We start from the raw sequence: 15,580 nt of genomic DNA, 5'->3' as shown, positions 1-15,580 counted from the left end.
GATCTTTTTAGAGGTAACTTTGTGATTTTTTTCTATCGTACCAAATTAATTACATCATGTTTTCAAAATAACAAATACTTAGCATGTATCCTGAAGATTATCATATATTTTTTTCATTTGGTTTACTGCATTGGATCATATACTTTTTTGCATTATAAAACTTGCATTTAGCTCATGTAGTCCCCTTAATAAAGGAATTTTGTCTGTTCATGTACGTTTTTCTGTAACTTGAGTTGCACTAGTTAGATTTTAAAGTCAGTTTCACAGATAATGATAATGGACGATAATACTCTTGGAGTACATTGCTCTGCTACAATTATTTTATTTTAATCATAAGTAAATATATGAAAGAAATAAGTATAATAAAAAGCAAGAAATACGTTCAAGAATAAATATTTTTCATTTATTATTTTTTTGTTTAAATCGTTTACATTTTTCTACGACTGTTAAAGTACTTATTTCATAGAATAAACTCAGGTCAACGACTCTCAACACTAAGGCATCCGCTACACGCTTACACGTCAGACAAATGAATGATTGATGAAAAAAAAAGATCGAATATCATCATTCACCATTCATTATCACATCAGACTTTCTAGGGAGTCAACCTACTGTGAGTACAACTCTGCTAACTTGGACCCAATGCTGGGCTATGACGATATATGATGATGTACAAGGATTTTGAGAATTTGGCTCATTTAAACGGACGATCATCTCATTAGTCGATGGTCCAGTGCAGAGGTCTCCCGTAGACAATTTACCATGTATTTAGGTTTTAGGGACTTCCCTCTGCTTAACTAATATCGTTCTATAAATTCAAAGTATCATTCATATTGCCTGTGACGGGGGAAGACCAAAATTAATGTGTCTTAATCCACCCCGTTTACATCTTTCGGACGCTCGTCGGATCATCGGCGCATTTACTCACGTGGACCCTTTGTCGGTCGTCGTCGAAACCCTGGGGTTGATTTAGACCACTTTAGCTCATTGGTCTAAAGATTTGCTTATAAATCTACATATCCCACGATCGTGGTTTAAATTGCCCACATTTAATTGGATATTTCAAAGAGTTCATACTATAGCTTGGAGAGACAAAATATGTACTAAAGCCAAATATTACATGGATTTGTAATCATATGTTGAAAAAATATATAGTTGAACAGTTATAAGTAACGGTAGATATACCATGTAATGGATGCCTTAGAAATAATACCACAGCGGTTACAAATTGCGCGATCACAAAAACTGTATCAGATACATTTTGTATTTCTATGAGAAGGTGTAGGTTACAAACTTATATTTCATTTATATCGGGTCAACGAACTTAATTCTTGATAAATAAGAATACCATTAATATCGAATTGCCGATAAACTTAAGAAAGAAAAATAAACTGCAGTAAGTCATAGTTGAAGTTATTTTCGTTAGACTATTATATTAGTACTGAAAAAAAATGTTTTGGGTCAAAGAATATGATAAAATGTTTTTATAATTTTAAGAATATGTAGGTTTTTTAATAAAGTGATAGGTAGGCTTGCCTGTAAATAGATCAACTGATCGTGATTGGTTACCTGTGCCTAGACATTAGTGCCGTTTTTTTTAAACCATTCCTTCTGATTGCCAATGCGCCATCAAATTTGAGAACTAAGTTTTTAGCCTTCGGTGCCTGTTGTTACATTGGCTCATTCACTCTTCAAACCACTAAATACTGTTGCTTAGCGGTAGAATATCTGATAAGTGGGTAAAGTAACCTAACCTACCCAGACTAACAAAGCCCAACCAGAGAAAGCACCAGCAAGTAAGGTCGTGTTTTAAAATAAACTAAATAAAATTTAAAATGAGTACCGCTTGTAGATAGAGTCCGAGGAAAATCGACATGAAAATCCGTAGTAACTCTTATGTATATATTCCATTTATATCCAAATACTTCTCAAGATTATATAGTCTGTCTATCAAAATAATGATATTAATGACTATATACATACATAATATTGTTGTAAATACAAGTTAAAGCTACTAAAAGTATGTATAGTGGAGGTTATATTATTTTAAGAATTTTTTTGAACAATTTCATTTCTGTCAATAAGATTTATCAATAATTTATTTGCTTTTTGTATCAGTAACTTTATCTTTTTGTATTTGCTTTTTAAATCAGAAGTCAGTAATATATAAAATAAGTTGACTGTATCTATTTTCTAGATTCATGCATTATATTAAAATTGTTAAGTCCAGGAGGTACCAGGGCAGCCCCGTTTGCCTTCCTCTAAAGCCGGCCCTGACTGGTATTTAGAGCCATAAGTATTATTTGCATTCCGATGATTGAAAAGACACATATCGAGATAGACTAGAATTGTTATTATATGTAACAAAAAATATTTTATTAACAACGAATGCATAAGAAGTGTTTCTTTGTTGTGCAATGTATCAATAAATAAACGTCTTAATGAACCCCCTTGTTAAAAAAGGTTAGCATACACACACGAAAAACTTGGCTAAGTTGAAGAACACGGGGCACAGCTACAGGCATGTGGAATACTATCGAATTAATAAGTCGGTACCATATCGGTGTCTCTATGAAAGCTGGAATAAATTTAACGTATACTTTTAAAATAACTCGTTCGATATTCTTTAATTTATAGGTATTTAAATGCATAAAATTGTTTTAATTTTCGTATTACAAATCGAATACTGGGGAGTTAGACAAGGTGCGTTCGACAGTAACTGTCGAAGCGATTTCGAACTTCGCTTCGTCTAAATTATTCAATACAATAACATCAATTACTCATCATAATATATAGAATACATATTATATAATTTAATATTACTTTTTGGCGTTTTTACAAACGAAATCGACAATTGATATATGACTTTAGCTTGAATTGAGTTTCTGCCGATCATTGTTTTTGGTAACGATAATCGTTGTTTTTTTTTTGAAATTGAAACACGGAAATATAATTTATTCACGGAAATTATTATTACAGTGTAAATTACACTCGGACATGGCTGCTCTGAATCACCAGCTAAGTTTTTGAAAAACAGTTTTTTTGACTCACGCAAATGTATTGTTAAACTAGATTGAACGCAACATTATTATTTTTTTAATTATGAAAATTGAAACAGACAAAGACTTTTATTTGAAAGGATACTTTGAAACCGTGAAAATTAAGGAATTTCCTTACGTAACTTTAATAAATAATGAATAGCATTGCCTCCAGGCTCCAGTAATAACGTATAAAAGCCTCGCTACAAATACGAGCATAGACAAAAAAAAGGTATTGATAACATTCGTCGTTGTCAATTCACCGACGTGCCTCGGAACCGGTCCGGCTTGTTTTTGTAAAGGGCCGATCATTTTATTACGGCCGCACTGGACGCTATAAGTTATTTACCTATCTTATTGTATTGTGAGAGCTGGCGATGAGAATTGTAAAGACTCTTCAATTGTTTTATTATTATATTATAAAAATACATCTGTTCGCTAAGCGGTTAAATTCGTTCATAATTAATATGATTTATTTTTTATTTTCGAACACTTTTTTTTTTTATTTCTTCATCGATAGCATATTAAAGTTCGGCATTAACTATAAAAAAATAAAGAAAATCTCTTGACAACCACAAAGCAAAATGCAACTGGAACGTCTTGTCTTTGTCTATTTATATGGATGTGAAAAAGACGAAAAACTGACCGTACACCATATATTTATTGACCAGAATTTTTTCTTACAATACGTACCTGTTTACTTTGAAATATATTAAAATATAATTTATTCCTGCAGTAAAATACGTAAATAGTCATACAATTGAAGAAGAAAAAAATTGATGAGTCTACAATAATTTATAAAGTATACAACGCAGACCGCAATGACATTTTCAGATCCAATTAGCTTGTCGCACACATGCAACGAAGCTTATACACACAGCACACGGCTCCTAGACTGTACGATCCCCCCACAGCGCTCAGTTATTGACCCGTCTATAGTTCGGGAGCTCAGCGCGCGCAGTCTAGAACTCCACTAGCCTAGGCCCACGATGCCGGCGCCTTGCGACTCTTGTAAATGTAAGTGATATTTTATATAGTGCATTTTATTGTTTGATTATTTATTTAAATACCTTATAATTAGGTTAAAAGTGTGTTGTGAAGTGATGATTCGTTTTGTAGGCTTTTTTTTGTGACGCAGTTATGTAATTCTTGTACTTTATAATTATGCTCAGGTCATTATTTATGTAAAAAAATATTACGAGATTTTTGTTTACTTTACAGTTTGATAATTGTCTCATTCTTTCTGCATAAATAGTTTGAGATTTAGGAAATAAGACTGATGTTATGTATATTAAAACAAAGGACTTAAAGGAATTAAATGTTGATATAAATATAGGTACAGATCAAATTTAAAAATAATTACTGTAAAAGTCACGACCGCGTGGAATGGTAGCGAGAACGCTAGCACCGACTCCCCTTTCGAGAATTCTCCATTAATTATATAAATAAATTAATTATCTCCAAACAGCAAAAAGTTTAATCATTAAACATTTTTCACCTAATTTTTTATTAATCTACTAACCACTTAATTTGTATATTTTATTTTATACTATATTTGATTATGAACATATTTATATACAGATATAGAATATCAAACATTTGTTTTACGTATATTTCATTGTTAATATCTAAACGTACTCCGTTTAAGCTTTCTCAGTCACAATAACTGTTCACGATTGCTTTAGATTGCATTGAACCCGGCTTCAATTATTCACGTTGGTGATTATCTGTAGGGAATAAACTAACTATCACTAAGGAGCCGTTGCCTAAGATACTATTAAATAATTCTTATATTATTAATAATCGATTTTTCTTATTATATATATTAAAAAAAAAACATTTAAAAATAATGCAAAAAATCCAAAGTGCACTTCAATTACGGCAGTTTAAATTAATACCTTTATTCAATTTTGATTCTTAACCCAGAGAACAGGCGGAACAGGCGGTAGCAGACGGAACATAATTGTTAAACAACAAATTCTTCCAAAGTGCTGTCACTTTAATTATTAATTATAATTATTTTTTTCGTACGTGGCGCTAGCGAAATAATCTGTGCCCTGTTAGCACAAATAAAAGCCAAAATAAAAAAAATGTATAAAAGAGATATAGTTCTTATTCCGGGCTTTAAAGTTTGCGAAGTTTCAACTTCTTCGAGAGAATATAATAAATAATATTGTCTGTATGTAAAGGTCTCGTATTTTTATATATATTTTCATTTAAACCGTTAATAGAGTCACATGCCTTTGTATGAAATTCTACTTTCAAGTAACCGCTTGATATTTAAGATTGGTCGTAAACATTTTTTGAGTGTACATAATTATACCGACACGCTATACGGCTATGGGATTTGATTTGGGAAGTTGAATGAACGCCGACCTAGTGGCTAATTATAAGGCTGCATAATTCGTTCCTACGATCAAACCCGAAGCGGATCAATAAAAGGTTACCTGGTTTTTCTGGTAAGAACTTTTAAGTAGCTGTGATTGAGTGAACGTTCGCACTGGCAGCCCAGAGTTAGGGACTTAGAAGACTAAGTAAATACTCCTGTGTATGTATCTGTTGCCACTGAAGCATGCCTGTGTTTATGCTCACAGTATGATTAGCCACTATGGACAAATTAGGTCAGAATTGTAAATAATCATGACAGTATTTGTATAAAACTTTTCGAAATTTTCCAGCGACGTGTGGCAGCGGCACCGCCGCTTGCGGCAGTGGCTGCACTTGCGGCCCGAGCTGCGTGTGCGGTGATGGAAAGCCCTCCGGTAATTATCTTAAGTGTTTATATAATTTACATCTCACTCTTGCTTTTATAAATGATTTTGATATGAAGATTCTTCTTGGAATTCTTATTAAACCTAACATAAAATAAACTATGGTTTCAACTTCACGCGGGTAAAATTAACGATATTTAAAACGTGTTAATTTTGGTAAAAAAATATTTTTTATATAAATATGAGTCGTTTTATGAAAATTACATTTTAGACCATTATCGTTTGCCAGCTAAATTATATCTACTTTATATTAAGAATATAGTATATTAGTAAAAAGTGATAACATTGTCTATGTCTATGCCGGAGGACTGCGTAGTAATAACTAGTATATCTTCTTATATATTAATAGCGTAAGCCGATTTTTGTCCCAGTGATTAGGGGACGATAACTGCACGTAGAAGATCGGTTATGGTCTCATTTTGAAGTGCTCCAGTCCTAGAAGTGCAGAAAATTAAAGAGATTTCTTGATTGCAATTTACTAAATAGTTACTATTTAACAAAGAATTACTTTTAGAGAGCGGAAAAAAGTTACTGCCCTGTTACGGAGCGGTATTACGGCTGTTTAAGAGAAAAAAAAATCGCAATCAAAATTAAATTGTTTTCAATAAACTCCAATTCTAACTGAACTAATTTATACTATTTGATATTGAAAATTTCATTTAAAAGAGGTTTTATCATTTTGGCGGCAAATGTGTGGCAAATGGCGAGTGACTTGCAGTTTACAATCAACTGAAATCAAAACAAAACCTGTCATAAGTTTCGAAATTCCTAAAAAAATCTTTTAAATAAACGCGAAGTTTCGCGTGACACCACTAATACATAATAAATAGATAAATAGACTCAATAACTTATAAGTAATAATAATACACTATACTTTAGATGGCTATAGTAAAAATATAATTTTTTTTTCAGGTGGCAAGCCCTGCTGTCAGGGCAAGTAATAAGCGTGGGCGAAATCTTCTGATAACATGAAGATACATTAATTTTAATCATTCAAAATATTTTTTAGTCTTTAGTTATAGAATATTACGCAAACATGTAACTTAATCATTATTTATCCTAACTTCTATATTTTATCTACTGTAATAGGATATTGTGTCGTCATGAAATAAATATTGATGTTAGAATTACGCTTAAAGTATTAAATATTAATTATAACTCAATATATAGGGTAGTTTATCGCTTATTGTCTAATAATGTTTAGATAAATGTAGTAGTTTTATCACATTCAGTGTTTTAATATATTTCTCATAAGATGGGTCTTTAGTACTGCAATACTCATTAATGTAAGATATGTACGAGGGCACGCACACACGCAAAGATACGGTGTAGTGAGTGTATAGTGTAATAAATAAAGTTTAATTGATCGTTTGTTTTATTTCCTAATACCTAATATATTTTTATAGAAACAACTTGTATTATTTTTAATTGGTTTAATTAATTTATAATTGTTTGATTTTCTATATAATTGGCAACACTGGCAAATAAAAAAATATATATTCAAAAACATCTTTATTCATACGACAATTTGTAAATACGATTACAATTTACAATTACCATGGAAGCAATGTATGGGACATCATCTTACATTCGATATATAGGAATTCATATATCTTAAGCGATAATACAAAAATATTTGTCACATAATACAGAGATATAAACAAAATATATACTAAAACGATATATGAGAAATTTCACAGCTTTTGTTTATAAAATATACATTCACTATTTTAAAATGAATTAAAAACATTCAAACATTAACAGACATAACCTTTCTTCTACAGATTATAAAGATTAGTGTTGCCAGAGCAAACCGTATTATCCGTTTTTCGTTCATAACACAATAGAAACATTTTAATAAAAAATAAAATTAACGATTACTTTCAGAAATTTGTAAAAGTATTACACTTAGTTACTAATTACTATAACTACTAGTTCTACTTTAATTATATATAAATATTCTTGGTGTTTATATACGAGGCTAATTCTACAAGTTCGAATATATTTTTAATAAAATAAAATTCAGGAGTTATCAAAATATAACAATAAGTATTTCAACGTTTTAATATTTAAGACATTCGCCTTCAATAAAATCTGCACATTACAAACTCACATATTCATTTTTTTTTCTCTACTGGACACAATAAATAAGCCAATTTCTTATATTATACGTAGAATTTTAACACACATACAACATGACAATATATCGATTAATATTAAACACGAGAATACCAGACTGTAACAAATGCACTTCGTTTTCAATTCCACATTAATTATGAAAAATAGTAAACAGTAGAAAAAATTATCAATATGGCAAACCTCGAAAAAATCCTTAAAATAATCGTCTCACTTTATTCATGCTTTACAAGATAGTACAATAATGTTACAAAATCAAACTTCTTCAAGAAAAGGTAATACGAATAAATGGTTAATTAATTTTAAACCAAACTTATAATATAACTAAAAATAATTTCTATTAAAATGTCGACAAAAAACGACATTTTATGTCGCTTTGCAACAAAACTACAATAGATATAAAAAAATCACTGAGTAATCACAACTCGGCGTTGAATCGTCATTTAATAAAAACATTTTTAAGCAAGCCATGTATTGTCTCTGTCAGACGCTACGACGACAGACGAGTACGAACGAGACAGAGAATGCATCATCTATCATTTGCTTGAGGTTTGATTTATATGGCGGAGAATGTGCAATCCTAGCAGGAAAAATTACTGTTGTTTATGGCACTGGTTCTTCATCGGTGCCCTCCTCAGAGTCGTATACAGGGGCGCCATTTTTCATTTGAATAACAGATTTTTTCCTGTGTCTACTTTCTTTAATATCTTTTTCAATGTTCCTGAAAATAAATATTTAAATTTTACTTAAAATGGCATAAGTAGGTTTTTCATTTAGAAACATAATTGAATTATTTCTTAATTACATGAAACTTGAGCATACCTTCTTTTAGACTTTTTTATATAATGTAATCTATCTCATAACATTGTTATGTTATGTTAAAATCAATTCGATAGTTTACACATAAAATAAAATTCTTACTCCTAAATGAATAAAAGTACTTTTTGAGTTTTTTTCTAATTTGTTACAAAATTAATCATATAATTGCACCTGTATTAATATTTTGATATGTTAAGTGTAGTGTTTTAAATAATTGAATAACATACCTGGCACCAATAAGTGGTCGTAAGGAGTTTTTCAAACAGGTATATAAATATGGATGCGCGCGTTCCTGGCTGCTGAGCAAGTTCTGTGCGGCCTCCAGCGGCTCCACCATTGGTTCCACCAGCGTCTCAGATAAAGATTCCGGTACAGTTTCCACGAGTTGGTCATCAAGAGTAGCGTCGCTTTTGGTTGAGCTTGTACAGGGGACTGAGACTGAACGATCCAGGATAATTTTGCTAGAAAGATAATAACATTTATATTTTATTAATTATGTATTTATTCCGAATATATAATAAACACAGAGATTGGAAGTAAATAAATATTCTAAATTTATGTCAATAATAGCGGCGTAGGTTTAACTAGATTTTTTTAGGGCGGGATAGTTTAGGGTCATATTCAGCTAAGTTTGCTCTAATTAAGTTTTTATTATATAATATATTAAAATTTTAAATATAGGAAATATTTAAATTGTTATATATAGTTGTATTATATTTACAAATATCGTGGCACTATACGTACACAGGTAGTTAATAGTCTTACCCCGTGTCCGTAAGAGTGCAGTCGGCGGGCGGCGTGTCGGGCGAGTCGAAGTGGCGCCCGAAGTGGGGCAGCGCCCGGGACCAACCGAACACTTCCAGCGAACGGGCACGCACGTAGATAAACGGTCTTATTATGCGGATATTGTGCTCCCTGTAATGTCGACATTCAAATGATTATCAACGGTTCCTAAATATTCAAAGATACAGTCAGCTAGAGCTAATCAGATTTGTCAAAAATAGAATTTAATATTAAAATGTTAAAATATTGACAATTTGTTCTGTCATTCGGCATAACAATATTAAGCATCGGAGGGTCGAGCCTCGGCTCGCGCACTCACGGGACGCGGTAGTGCGCCTTGAGCGTGCGCAGCGCGCCGGCGTAGAGCGCGGCGGCGAGGAAGGCGGCGGCGGCGCGGTCGAGGCTCTGCGCGACGGCCGCCACGCCGTAGCCGTGCGCCGCGGCCGCGCCGTACGCGCGCCGCCGCACGCCGTGCGACGCCCAGCGGTGCAGCGCGCGCCCGCGCCCGCCCGCGCCCGCCGCCTCTGCGGGCACACGGGACGGGTATTGTATTTAGCTTATGTTTATTCCTATGTGCTAAGGGAGCAAACGAGGGCCCTTTGATTGTGGTGTGATCGCGAGTTAGCCGCCCTGAATACTCTCTTATGTTTGTCTTTTTGCTTGCTTTAATTGTTTGATTGATAAAGAGTATTGATTGTTTAAAGGCTTACGTTGCATCTCCTCGTGGTTAAGTTTATCTTGATAAATGAATTTGACACCGAGAGTTCGGCAGTAGGCCATCACGTGAAGAGGATCTACGTCGGATTGGGGCTCGTGAACGAATAATGCACCTGAAAAATAAAATATTAAACACGTATCACATTAAAGAAGTAAATTTTAATTATCGAAACTAATGAGTAAATTAAAACCTCGAATAGTTTTAGAGTATATTCATTCATCAAAATGAAATGTTCAAAAGTTAATAGCCAATAAATAGACCACAACTTCTATAAAAAGACGTTTGATTGGTTGTTCCTTTATTTTAAAATAGTGATTGGTTGTTTAGAACTCACCGATACTAAAGTGTATCCCCTTTGACCTGGCGTAGAATTGGTACTGGTGCATAGTATGAAGGAGAGCTATAGAGTCCCGACTGCCTGACAGACAGACCAACACTTTGTCACCCGGCCGTATCATGTTGTACTCGTGAATTGCCTGAAACATATATTTCGTAAATATCACCATAAAATTAAGGTCAAAGCTATCTGATCGAGTGGCATACGTGAATCTCAAACAAAGATCATGGATTCACAGTACCATTGATATTTCATGCGATTAACACGCATTTATAATTTATCAGATTTAGAGATCAGACGAATATTGTATAAATAATCATGATGACGTAATCGGCACGTGTAGGAACAAAATTTGCAACATGTATCAAACCAACTCGCATTAAAACGGCGTGGAATAAACTCCAAAACCTCTTGATAGGAAAGGACATCTTTGCGCAGCAGTGGAAAAACCTTAGCTACCTATGTTCGAACTTGTCTTGGCCTTTGCATTTTTGATGTTAGATCTCATTTTGAATTATTAATAAATCCTTAGAATATGTAAACGTAACGTTATTATAGACAAACCTTTATTGTTTACAATACACAAGTTGTGTCTTTTTAAAGCGTAGAGGTTTAAGTGAATTTAACATAAATCTATATTTACTTATGTCATAGCGTCATGTCATAGCATCATACCTCAACCGTAGCCTTCCAAACAGCCTTGGGAGGGCAATGCCACTTGCCCTCATCATCGAAGGTAAAGTCCGTGAGGGAGGCGTCGCTGCAAGCGCTACTGTCATCGTGTTCGGTTTCCTCCCAACAACATTCTGACTTGAAGCGACAGTCTGATTCACTGCGGACATTTATATAAATAGATAACACCCACGTTGTACATTAATAGTGACGATATGATCGTGGTTTTACGTCCAATATCGAAATATTGCAAGAAAATGCTCTTAGAATTTTGGAAATTATTATAAATTTAGAAAATTTGTCAAAAAATATATACATACATAGCTTAAAACTAAAATAAAAAACAATAAACACTTCATAAAATTTACGTATTTACTTTTGCCCTATTGCAAGTAATGTTCATTATAAATTTTAATGAGTACTGTGGGGTCAAGGGTACTTTATAAGTGCAAAAGAAAATAGAGTTAATTAAAAAGAACGTAGTGTTAACTATAGCTTGAAAAGTTTATTATTAAATTCACAATATTATTAAATAACGTTATTTAGATCACAGTATTTCTTATAACACTACGAAAAAAAGTTATTTGCAAACTTAGTAGCTTCACTTTAGTTATGCTCAGTTCGGTTCCTAACTTTTAGGAGTCTACCCACAACACCATGTACTACATGATAAGTTCATGGCAGAATGTATTAGGTACGGAAACGAGCATTACATGGACTGCTATGACCACTAGAACATATCCCGGCTCGGTCCGAGAGAGGGATAATAAGGTTCAACACTAAGTCACAAAAAATCTTGATAACTACAGATGTCTCAAATATATAAATAATAAAATACTTCCATTTGACCCGCATTATTTGATTTGCATTATATGTATTATCAAGTTCCGTATACATCGGAACCGACAAAACATTCTCGCCGACAATTGTTGACGCTCCGTGCATGGTGTCGGTCAGTGACGGTCTAGTGGGCATAGTCTCATACTTCAAAATACAAAGTTTTTTTGTTCTGTCACGTTATAACCTCGGTCACAGTATGTGGCGATGTAGTGGGTAGAGTCCTTTAGAGTGTAAAAGAGGGAATGAATGTTACATAGTTTCTTACCTTCTATCGTAAAATTGATCATCATGGGATGTTCTCTGACCATCGGTACCGTAGCCGCTGGACCGAGAGCTTCTGTCAGAGCAGCTAGACGAGGCATTGGACGATCTGCTGGATCTTTTAGAATCTGACGCGGAGGGGACATTCCTGGTGTAGAAACATTAATACGAATTCAATAAATGGTAATAACTATATATATTCAAATTCAACAACCTATACCACAAAGTATATTTAATTATTTCATAAATTATAATAAGACGAAACAGCTTACAAATATCGTAAAACACATACCGGTTTTGTCGTTCGACGTCGTCTGGTATTTGAAAGGCGACTCTTCCCGAGTCAGTGTCGAATGTCTTCTCCTGTCTCGTGTGATCTCCCGAACACACGGGCACGCCTTCTATGATGTCTGGGACCTCACTTTTTTCATGTTTCTGGCACATGCGAAGTCTGCCTTGTAATTTCCGAACTTTGTTCGTCGTCGGATCTGAAGAAGTTCGCCATTTTACTGCAATTATTAGATAGCAGATCTTATATATTTTTTTTCATTTCGAACTCAGTAAAATACTTGACCCCTTTTTGATCTCCGTCTACAAGGCATGTTGTAAATAATAAAATAAGTATTAGTATAATCTTTATTTTAGAGCAAATTTGTTACATTTTGTCATAGTTGTATATTATCATGCTCTCCAGTTATATATTCGTGAAGTTTCGCGAGAAAAACATATTATTAAACTGTCTGATAAATCAATTACAACTAGTTTAATAGTTACAAGTGAATGTTGTAAAATCTGGATAGATTCAGCTCAAATCAAGATATGATGAAGACATCATACAACTCGGTTGCTTTTATACATTTTTATTGTCACTACATCATTTATATAATAATAAAGCTATACATAATAAAGCACATACAATATTGTTTATTTACATCCATGTGTATGTACGTGCATTACGTAAGTATTATGAAAATATACTGTATAATTTGTTATTTTTTATTTTATTCCAAGGTTTTTCGCATACAATTAATCAAATTCGTTAAATGGATCCCAAGCGACTAACACATGCGCAAACAAATAAATTAGTAACCTTAAAAATTTCTACTTAGTACATATTTATTTTATTACTTAATTAAATACGAAAAATAATGCTTACCTAAATCTATTAGAGAATCGGTTTCAGTGAAAGTCATATTAATTCCGCTGTCTTGAGAGCTGACGGAAGCATTTTGGCTCCATGTTTTTTTAATACAACAATGTCTGCATATCACATCCGTGCAACTAACTTCATCGTCCGATAGTTTGTTTGAGCTCGAAGATTTCGGTAGAACTGGAGAATTCTGAGATGTTGTCACAACTTGGATTATTGTATCGGGGGTAGAGGTTTCACTTGAATTAAAAGAGATACTATTTGGTCCTGATGCTTCGTGAGAGGGCGTGCATTGTGCCGATTTAGGCGACTGAATAGTTGGCGATCGCTTGCAAAATCGACTTTCATCTTCATCATAATGAGATGGCGATGGAAATACGGGACTTGTTGGACATTTTCTTAAAGATTGCGAAGGATTAAGTTTTTTTAAATCCAAGCCTAGTTCGGGGCCGGAGGCAATTCTTTTTCTGATTGCTTGAGGAGGAGAGCTCTTTCTCGAACCTGAGTTATTTAAATCCGGAGAAATCATTTCATCAACTCTGTTTACCATTTCTCTAATCTCATGTTTTACTTCAGACGCCATTTCTCTTGATACGCCCATCAAGTATTCGGCGACATCAATGACGGATACAGAATTTTTATCACTCTGACTAGAAACTGAGGTCATGCTTAAATTGGACTGTTCTAGGGAGTCAGAATTCTCTAATATGTCATCGACTTTAGATATGACTCCGCGTATTTCTGACTTAATTTCTGTTGCTATTTCTTTTGTCATTTCTTTGACATAGGCTTGTAAATCTTCCGATGTGTGAGATGTGACAGAAGCAGTTGGTGATGTCCGGCCTACTTGACTACAATCAGATATTGAAGTGCTACTCTGAGCACTATAGGGATATTTTTTATTTGGTGAAATAATACCATCGTCCATTGAAGGTAAATCTGTCTGACTTCCACAGTTACAAAAACTGCTTACTTTAACATTATTATTTGGACTAGTTTCTTTTAGTCCTAGGTTCATTCTAGTCACTGCACTTAGAGGTACTTGGGGTATATCTGACCCCAAAGAATAGCATCGAGATCTCATGAGTACTGGTTTTGAAGTTTGTGGTACCAATCGCAATGGTGAGACAGATTCTCCTACTGCAAATTGAACTGGATGAGAATTCACTGTGACAGCTTCCTCTTTAGAAGTTTCCTTCAAACTTGATTCTCTTGAAAAGAACTTTTGTTTTTGTTTTAGTCTAAATAAGTGACAGTCATCAATTGCTGACAAACTAAAGTGCCTTGGAGAAGTACCAAGTATCGGCGATGAGGTATTCGAAGATCTGGATATATTCAAACTCTTTCTTGCTCCTGTGTATCCGGATGGGTCAAATGGAACAATATGTTTGACGTTACCTGATTTACCAAGAAGAAGGTCATGTGCCTCTTTTGGCAACATGAACCATCTCAAGTAATCGATCTTTGGATTAAAACTGACTTCGGGTTCCACGCTGGAACATTTCATAGCTAATTTTCTTGCTCTATTGAACAGGTTTCTCGCTGTTTGCAAACATTCTGTATACGTTTGAGGGAAAATTCCTGGGCCTGGAAAAATAAAACAAATTAAACATTACGTATGGCAGACATTTTATCCATTTCACCGCTTTTATTATGAATTCTACAGAGGCTATACATAATGATAATAATAAAACCCAGATTTACCTGATATCCTCCTTTCGTGGGCAGTAATCTGTCCGTCATTAAACCTCAATGAATATAATGATTTCTTATCCCTCAGTACTGAACATGTGTGGTGCCTCCACTGCCCTGTTTCTGAATTTACAACATACTGAGGCAATATCTTCCAACCTTCTGTGGCTACCATCTTCAATGCTTCTAGGATGAATGCTAGTTCATTTTCAGACATGAAGAAAGGAAGAGAAACTCGGCAGAAGCCTGGCCTGAGTGGTTCGTTATGTATTGGCACCTCTGGTGACTTAACAACGCTAAGCTTACGAACTCTTGCTATTTCTTTTTGTCTGAAATAATTTTCGAAATAAATATTATTCTATA

General features: G+C 33.8%; 1 protein-coding gene and 1 long non-coding RNA gene across 3 annotated transcripts in view; one reads left to right on the top strand and one right to left on the bottom strand.

Annotated features, from left to right (window-relative positions):
* Positions 1-3,920: 3,920 nt before the first annotated feature.
* LOC125072391 lies at positions 3,921-7,175 on the top strand. Its single transcript, XR_007119958.1, has 3 exons — positions 3,921-4,055; positions 5,717-5,800; positions 6,722-7,175. It is a non-coding gene; the product is annotated as an uncharacterized LOC125072391 (long non-coding RNA).
* Positions 7,176-7,306: 131 nt separating this feature from the next.
* The window catches only part of LOC125072238, a 103,694-nt gene continuing 95,420 nt past the window's right edge, over positions 7,307-15,580 (bottom strand). Inside the window, exons 7-17 of one of the 2 annotated variants that reach the window (XM_047682762.1) lie at positions 15,230-15,546; positions 13,532-15,112; positions 12,668-12,884; positions 12,380-12,523; positions 11,278-11,434; positions 10,600-10,741; positions 10,258-10,377; positions 9,867-10,071; positions 9,530-9,679; positions 8,992-9,225; positions 7,307-8,666 (exon numbers count right to left, since the gene is read on the bottom strand). In XM_047682762.1, the coding sequence (XP_047538718.1) occupies positions 8,549-8,666; positions 8,992-9,225; positions 9,530-9,679; positions 9,867-10,071; positions 10,258-10,377; positions 10,600-10,741; positions 11,278-11,434; positions 12,380-12,523; positions 12,668-12,884; positions 13,532-15,112; positions 15,230-15,546 (3,385 nt within the window). In that variant the 3' untranslated portion in view covers positions 7,307-8,548. The remainder of the gene's footprint in view (positions 8,667-8,991; positions 9,226-9,529; positions 9,680-9,866; positions 10,072-10,257; positions 10,378-10,599; positions 10,742-11,277; positions 11,435-12,379; positions 12,524-12,667; positions 12,885-13,531; positions 15,113-15,229; positions 15,547-15,580) is intronic. The other variant, XM_047682763.1, reaches the window with a different exon arrangement.

The sequence above is a fragment of the Vanessa atalanta genome, chromosome 21 (assembly GCF_905147765.1).
Source record: "Vanessa atalanta chromosome 21, ilVanAtal1.2, whole genome shotgun sequence".
Taxonomy (NCBI): Eukaryota; Metazoa; Arthropoda; class Insecta; order Lepidoptera; family Nymphalidae; genus Vanessa; species Vanessa atalanta.
This window is presented reverse-complemented; position numbering and strand designations above follow the sequence as displayed.